Source organism: Panicum hallii, chromosome 5, assembly GCF_002211085.1.
Source record: "Panicum hallii strain FIL2 chromosome 5, PHallii_v3.1, whole genome shotgun sequence".
NCBI classification, from domain to species: Eukaryota; Viridiplantae; Streptophyta; class Magnoliopsida; order Poales; family Poaceae; genus Panicum; species Panicum hallii.
This window is the reverse complement of record NC_038046.1, coordinates 5,954,039-5,962,486: the sequence shown is the minus strand read 5'-3', so window position 1 is coordinate 5,962,486 and position 8,448 is coordinate 5,954,039. Positions and strand designations below refer to the sequence as shown.

The following is an 8,448-nucleotide window of genomic DNA, read 5'->3' as shown; positions in this document are numbered from 1 at the left end:
AGGAGCTTTTGCAGCGGGTCCATGGCAATGACTAATAACACTGGTGAGAGAGGATCGCCTTGACGCAGACTGCGGCCATGACGGATTGACCGTGTTGAAACTCCGTTTAACAGTAATCGTGAGTGAGAAGTTGAGAGGAGGCGGGCGATCATCTCCCTCCATCGGTCAGAAAAACTCAACTTTTGCATTAGAGTTAGTAGGTAGTCCTATCTCACAGAATCAAAAGCCTTGATGATATCCAGCTTGAAGAAAAAGGTTGGGGTTCGATGTCTATGGAAGCGTCTTGCCGTGTTCCTAACTGATAAAAAATTATCATGGATACTTCTCTTCTTGAAAAACGCGCTTTGATTCGTTGAGACAATCCTGTTCATGTACGCGGCAAGATGGAGAGCAAGTGCCTTTGTGATTATCTTGACAAAGGAGTGAATTAAGCTGATTGGTCAAAACTCTGTTATCGCAGCAGCACCCTCTTTCTTTGGCAGCAGGACAATGTTGGCTGAATTGATAATTGGTAAGCTGGAATAGCTGAGGGAGTAGAAAGAGTTTGCAGCATCTTTTATGATGTCCCTGCATGACTTGATAAAGGCCCCCGTGAATCCATCCGGCCCTGGTGCTTTGTCCGATGGCATTTGGTTGATCATATTTTTTAGCTCATCTTCCGTAAAAGGCACGTCTAATCCCCTTAGATCATGTTGTGTAATGCCGAGGGAATCCCGGTTGAGGTCGGTGGTCCGTTGCGGCGGACGTCCCATGATTTTATCAAAATATGTTTGGATTATCGACACCTTTTCCTCATGTGTGACCACCCAGCCTCTTCCATTTTTTAGCCTTTGTATATGATTTTTCCTTCTTCCGGTGTCTTCCCTCCTATGGAAAAGACTAGTGTTTGCATCTCCCAGTTTGAGATTAGTTATTTTGGACACTTGCTTTTTCCGAGCTCTTTCAACTGCTGCCAAGCCTAGAATGCGGGTCTTCAGTTTCTTTCTCAAGTGTAATTCTCCTTCGGACAATTACCAGCATTCTTGCACTAAGTCTAGTCTTAGAATGATCTCAAGTGCCATGTGCAGCTGCAGCTTTGCATCTGAAATAATAGAGTTACTCCACTTTCTTAGGGTCTTAGCTGTTTCTCCAAGTTTATGATAAAGCTTGTGGAAGGGCTCATGGTGTTTCGAGCTTTTGTCCCATGCAGCAGCAACGACTTTGCAGAAGCCTAGCAACTTGGTCCAGAAGTTTTCAAACTTGAAAGAACGAGGCCGGCGCGGTCCACTTTGGTTAGATAGGAGAATTGGGCAATGATTTGATAGGGAGGTGGACATAGCGTGAAGCACATGCGTGTCGAAAATTGTGTCCAACTCGGCATTGCAGAAGACACGATCCAACTTTGCCAAGGTGGAATTTCTCCTCTCGTTGCTCCAAGTGAATTTTCGGTTTTGTAATCTGATTTCCCTAAGATCACACTCCTCAAGAGCGTCACGAAATTCTCCGATTAGCCTGCGATTTAGGTTGCAATTGTTCTTGTCGCTCGCCTTATAGATCATGTTAAAGTCACCTAGGATAAGCCACTGTATCCCCCCCCCCCCAGTTTGGTATTGGTAAGCTCCTGGAGGAAAACTTATTTTCTTGTGTACCTTGACGGCCAATAAACAACAGTAAGGAGGAAGGAATTTGAATTTTCTCGTGAGATAACCGTTGCCGAGATGTGGAACTCCTGAATGACTATGTCCCTCGGGTCTACATAGTTGTCATTCCACAACAACAAAATTCCTCCTCGTGTTTCACTCGGTCCACCAGCTGGTTTGTACGCAAAGTTTTTAAGACGATGCCCTCCCAGGTATGATGCTGTGAACTGATCGATGGTGTTCAACTTTGTTTCTTGAAGACATGCAACGTGGCAGAGTGTTGCAGCTAGCAATTCATGAATAGCATCACGGCGTGCAGGCCGATTCAATCCTCTGACATTCCAGCACAAAATATTGATCTTTGATGCTGTCATTTTGAAACATGCAGAGGCACATAACAGGCAGGCAGGCCCAAACAGAGAGCACAGGCGTGGCCAATGATAACCGCAGAAGAACAACGCCAGCGGCACAATAGTTTGTAGAGTCTGAAAATGCGCCGACAAGTTTGCGCTTTAATTGATAGGCTGGATGAGGCAGCCGGAGTTTGAAAGCATGGTGGCACCGCTGAACATGCAGATGAAAGCTAAACATGATAGTAAAAGTTGATAGCTCGATCGGATATTGTGGCGGGTGCTTCACTTCTGTCCTTAGGTCGCCGTCGGCGGTGCTCCATCAAGCTGTGCCGCTCCTGCCGCCACTTGAAGTTCCTAGACATCAGCCTGCAGCAAAGGGCTATGAAACATGTCGTCGAGCGTGTCGTCATCGTCGTCGATGTTGAGTATTGCTGTGAGTGCGGTGATGATGTCTTGCGGCAAAGGGCTATGAAACATCGCAATATACTACTTCAGAGCGCTCTCAATTTGCGGCATATCATTATTGAGAAGTCCCAGCTTGCGGCAAAGATTATGTTGCGCTTTTTGGACTGCAGGGAAGCGAGGTGCATTTGATAATCTTGCACTACGTCGTACCGTAGGCATATCGAAGACACGGCGTGGGCGCCGACGTGGTGGTGGAGCCAGAGTTGGTGATGGGGACGCTGCTAGAGTCGGCATCGGCACAGCAAAGAAATCAGCAACAGTGCCCTATTTTTCTCCACCCATCTCCACTTCTTCCATCTCCACATCTTGTGTCATCCCGTTTCCCTGCAATTGTTGGGCTTCCAGAACCTGAGGCATGTCGGTAGGTGAAGCAGGCCGAGGCTCGGAGCCAGTGACGCCCGCCGCAGTTGCGAGCTCAAAACGGCGAAGGGCGAGCTCCACCGCTGCAATGGAGGTGTCTTCTGCCGGTCTAGGAGTTGCCTCGGTTACCGGTAAAGCTTCAATGATTCGGACGAACGCTGCACTCATCGGGATTTCAGAGGCAACCCCAGCAGGTGCGATGCGGAATGCTGCGGACGAGGCTTCATTCCCGCGTACCGAGGCCTCTAAGATCCCCAGCTTGGCCGCCAAAGCACAGGCCTAGCTGATGTAGTCGCTGAGTAGCTCGAACGCCGCAGCCGCCGTTTTACCTGCGTCGTCGTGCCCCGGAGTGCTCCCTGAGCAACCTCTTGCAGTGCCTTGGCCTGCATCATGAAGAGATCCTGTAGCGCCGGCCTGCTCTTGGTCTGCAAGAGTCCGTGCTGGGTAGAGGAGCTGGGAGCCCCGGTGCTGGTGCAGCATGTTGCGTGGCACCGGCCTCCGGTGCTGGTGCAGCACGGTGCCTGCCGCTGCTACTTGAAAAAACAATTGGGCCGTTCACGTTCTGCTTGGAGCTTTTCAGAGAGTCTATTCCGGCCCACTTGTTGGGAACTCGTCAGAAGCCTCTTTAACCACCGGTTCCCAAAGAGACCCACAGCATCTCGTCGGCGCCTCCATCAGCACCGGTGACGATTGTCGCTCAATGCTCCACAGCTTCCCCAAGCTTGCCACTGTTGCAAGCTACTCACGCTGGGCACACTACTACCACCACCCCAATCTCGTAGTCAGGAAAGAGACTGTTGTGACTTGTGGGAGGAAATGGACCAGGATTCAGGAGGACGGAGAGCAGAGAGTAGAGAGCTGACCATGGGGACCGGTGCTGCTGTGTAGGCAGACAGATGGTAAGATGAAGTACCAGTAGGGGCAAAATCGTCTAATCATTAGGCTCCTGCGTTTGCCAAGCTCCTCAAGTTTACAGCTCGACTACAGCGCCTCTTCCCAGAGGAGCCATCTCACCGCTGGGGTAAGATATGAACTGGTGAAGGAAAAGGGACGCAGGTACAGTCGAGTGCTGCTTTGCCGAGATTCTACATATCTCACGACTTGGGAGGAATCAGAGGACGAGAAGCAATGATGGTAGCATAACGCATTGGCACCGTGCCACCGTGCACCACCGATCGCGCAGTAGGACGGATTCAATTCATCAAGCACGTACTAGTACGTTAACATTTCTCATTTTTTTAGGCCAAATAGCACGTTAACACTGAAACCCCGTTTACAGAGCAGAATCAGATTACTAGTAGACAGTACGAAGTTCAGACAACGAGGCAGCACACATATCAACAGAGCTCACTTCACTCGGAAATCACAGGCAGGATCTAAACAAGCAGACGGCACCAAATTGAGCTGGACTACCGGACAGTCCACAACACAACACAGGCGCCAGTAGCCAGCTCGCCGCATGACGGCCACATGCCGCCGACGACGGCGACGACGCCGCCCTCGTCATCATCCCTTGTTATTCCCCTGCGCGGTGCAGGAGATGACCAGGTACCCCTCCTTCTTGGCCTTGGGCTTCCGGGGGATGCAGCGGTCATGCAGGTCCCCGGCCTCCTTGGCCAGCTCCAGCTTTATCACCCTGCCACACGGTAGCAGAATTTCAGCACGGGCTCAGATCATAATCATCATCGTATCACCATCTCATCATCACTGTTCTCGTACGCCGTCACTCCCATGGCAGTAGAGCAGTGCTCCTGCTCTACTCTACACGGTCTCTTATTTCTAAGCGCTAGTGAATGCAGGTTGGTGCTCACTCCCCCGGATTAGGGCTCTCTGGACCACTGATTAAAGGCAAGGTTTGAAATTCCTGACAAAGGCTGCTTGCTGTCACAGGCTCACATCATGGCGTCAGGTTCCCCTTTCAAGAACTGCGAAGTACCACAGTTCTGCGAGTAGCTTCAGACCTGAAACTTGGAGCGTACGCGCGCCAAAAAGCAGCTTGAGGATTCGGTGCTCCCGAGCATTGAGCCACCGATCGACCCTGCCCGGCTCGCACGGAACAGGGCAGGTCGCCAGGTCCCCCGGAAGCCCCCGTTCTGCCGTCCCTGACGAAATTCTCCACCCCCTCCCGTCCCCGCGATCAACGCCGTGACGCCTGGGGCGCGACAGCTCCGCGAGACCTACTTCCATTTATGGAGGAGGACGCTGGTGGAGCGGAGCGTATCGTGCGCGTACGGCAATGGCGCGGCGGGTTCAGCTGCGCTGCGGCGATGAGCGAGCCAGAGGCCAGACTTCAGAGCCATTACTGCCGATTACGACGGGGTGGTTCAATGCAACAGTGGCAGCTCACCCTAACTACTACTGGATGCCATGGGAGGCGTCTCGCGTAAGTGACGGAACGGTGATCCGGGCGCTTGCGGCGGCTTGCGTCGTGGCGTTAATGATTGCGAGAGGGATGGGATGGGGGATTTTTTTTCGGAATTACCTGTCCGCGTTGTACGACGACGAGCGACGGAGGACGGCCATGTCCTGGGACGCGTCGTCGTCCGGCGAGCGCTTCGCGGTCTCGATGATGCTGCCGCTGAAGTACTCCTTGTCCTCCACGATCTTCGCGCGGTAGGACGGGATCACCTCCGCGGCCGCGGACGCCGGCGGGCGGGGCGGGCGCGCGCGGTGGTGGTGGTGGTGGCGGTGCGCGCGCGGCATCACAGGGGAGGCGTGTGCCTCCTCTACGGACACAGACCCGCACGAGATGAGCTGCATGAGCACGGACGACGCCCGGGCCCGGCCGCTGCCGCTGACGGCCGTCACGACGCGCCCGTCCGCCTTGATCAGCGCCTCCAGCGTCTCGGGGCTCGTCGAAGCCGTCGGCGGCGACGTGTCCGCCCGGTTAAGCTCGTCCTGCGCCGCGGGAGCCTTGACGCGCCTCGGGTGGCCGTGGCACCGGCCGCTGCGGCCGACGTCCTCGGTCTGCGTCGCGGCGTCCGCGGCGCGCTCCTCGCCCTTGTACACCACGTACTCGCCGAGCTCATCGGCCGTGCTGGCGCCCTTCTTCCGGTGCGCCGGCCCGCCGCGCGCTTCCCACCTGGCCGAGGATGACGAGGTGGGCGTCTCCTGCGAGCCCGACGACGACGAGGACGCGGCGGTCGCGTCGAGCAGCGGGGGCGGCGGCGCCGCCGGGTGCAGGCGCTCGGTGCCCTTGAGCACGTACTCCCGGCCGATCACCGGATGTATGTAGTCGTCGTCCGCCAGGTCGTGCCACACGAACCCGTTCCGGTAGCTCCTGCATTGCAGGCAGCAATGAACACATGACAATGTCATGCCACGGCGCGGTGCACCAAACTCGCAGCGCAAGCAAAACCCCTACCTCTTGGACGCCCACGAGTACATGCGCGCCATGCCCTTGCCCCTCAGCGCGTCGAGCCGGTCGATCACGTCTGCGCGCACAGCAGCAACGGCAACACAGCACAGAACGCGCTCAACACCATGAAAACGGAAGGCAAAACACCACGAGAACGAAGCATGTGCAGGCAGAGCATCGTTGGTACCTCGGAGGTAGAGGCCGTCGGGGCTGGAGAGCGCGACCTCCATGAAGTGCGGGTGCTCGAGGTGCCCGTTCCTCGACAGGTAGTACACGACCGCCGCCCTCGCCGGCCGCGAACGCCGCGGCGTCGGCCTCGGCGGCGCGGCTATGTCGGGGCTCCTCGGCTCCTGCTCCCGCCACGGCAGCCTCGCCTGCTCCGCCGCTCTCGCCCTGTCGCCGCCGCCCGCCGCCACCGCCGCCATGCTCCGCCGACCCGCCGCCGGACAAATCGGTGCGCGGCAGCTGGCGTCTCCCTTCCGCTACCGAGCTGAGCTCGTAGCGCTTAAATGGCGCGAGTGCGACACGAGGGGAAGTGGTGCGAGAGAAAAAGGGCTCAGACGCGCAGCGCACACACTCGCTACTGCGCTGCAGGCATTCAAATCGTGCGAGGACCGGCGGCGCTTCTGCGTGGCTTGGTGCACACCAATACCCGCAGTGAAACTGTGGAGCCTGTGAGGGAAAAGGAGCTGGGAAAGATTGGTAGGAAAGAACTCTTTGTGGCCTTGTTGTTTTCTCCTTGGTTCCTCTCTGTTTGATGATTTGGTCCTTGATGAGGTCAACTAGACGCCGGAGCGCTGCGTTTTTGTATATGGCAGACTGTCCTACTGGTTAAGTATAGTAATAAGCTTCTAATAGTACTAGGAGTACCAGTTAACAGGAGCTTAATTGCTGTCGGTGTTGTGTTGACTGGGGGCTAAATGAGGCTTGCCGGCTCGCGAGACCCCAGTCGTCTAGAGGACGGTGAAAAATGGCAGCTGGTTTGGCGCTGCCGAAGCAGTTGTTTTATGCTCTCCCCTTTGACTCACGAGGCCCACACTCAAAGTCTCAAACACACGCCTGGGGCACGGCGAATCGACGCTGACCAGACGCGAGCCGGCGAGTCCAGAATTCCAGATGGCCACCACTCCCTAGTCCAAGTCCAAGGCCTCTCCAGTCTCCAGTCTCTATCGTTTCTCAGGAGCCAAGACGACTCCCTCCTTCCAAGTTTCGAATGGCTCTGAGGTTTCTTCATGTCTGTCTGGTGCCCCGTGGCGTGCCTGCTGCGCCATTTAAAAAAAATTAACCTGTGCATCATGTGAGCCGTTCGAGCACGGGTATGCCGCGCCGGTGTTGGTAACATTTGGAAGCACTTGCGTGCAGGCGAAGGCTGCAATCCCTGTCCCCGCCCACTTGGGCCGGGCCGCCTCCGAGTTCCAACCCGCTGCGAGCCTGCGGTGCGTACGTGACGTGTATGGGGGCAGACGGGACAAGTATGCTAATCCGAGCCACGTGACAGGGACCACGCTAAGACGAGTAGTATACCAGATGGATAATCAAATCCGTCTAGGGTCGGTCCACTGGTCAGTGGCTCCGGGAGCAGCTGCCTGTGATCGCGCCAGGAATTAACCGCCAGGCGGGCGGGTGTTTACTGGTTCGAGAGCAGGGGAGGGTGGGCAGGGGGTGAGCCCAAGCGGGAGGCTCCACCGGCTACGGGGTGGCGAGACGGCGGGTGCGGAAAGCGAGAGCGCACGACGGGCGGGCGGCGACGCCGGGGGAGGGAAGGGAGGGAGCTCCCGGGGCGCGCGGGGGATCGAGACTGCGTTTGACTCACGGTGGAGGTGGACGGGACGGTGGCGGGGGCGTCGCGGACGCGCCACCGCACCGCCGGCGCCGGGCCGTTCGGGCGCCGACCCTGAGCCCCTCTCCCCCCCTCCCTCGTGTGGAGTTGTTTTCTCCTTTTCACGGCCCGTCTTTACCGCGCCCCGGTAAGCGCACTGATTAACCGCTGTGGCCGGCCGGCCGAGCTTTCTGTCAGGCGAGCAATCGATGGATCGCGTTCGCGCAGCCGGGTATCGATGTCAGGGGCCCAGAAGCTAGCTCATCGTACCGCAGGGTTTTTACCTTCTCTTTATCTCGGGTAGATGCAGATTTGGCGGAGCCAACGAGATGCATCATGCATGCATGCTTGGTGGTAGGAGCTAGCAGAAAGAAAAAAAATACAGGTACGCTACACTACCTGGCATGTGATTTAGAGCTGCCAAGAAAGTCCGCATCCGTCGCGCCGCACAGGTCTCCAGGTGCAGCAAAACAC

The 8,448-nt window shown here is 56.4% G+C and overlaps 1 protein-coding gene across 1 annotated transcript; it reads right to left on the bottom strand.

Annotated features, from left to right (window-relative positions):
• Positions 1–4,013: 4,013 nt before the first annotated feature.
• LOC112894057 (protein UPSTREAM OF FLC-like) lies at positions 4,014–7,033 on the bottom strand. The gene is made up of 4 exons (XM_025961630.1): positions 6,343–7,033; positions 6,162–6,231; positions 5,280–6,077; positions 4,014–4,433 (listed from the first exon to the last, which is right to left on the bottom strand). Exons 1-4 carry the CDS (start codon positions 6,578–6,580, stop codon positions 4,304–4,306), a joined length of 1,236 nt encoding a protein of 411 aa, XP_025817415.1. The 5' UTR covers positions 6,581–7,033; the 3' UTR covers positions 4,014–4,303.
• Positions 7,034–8,448: the final 1,415 nt, after the last annotated feature.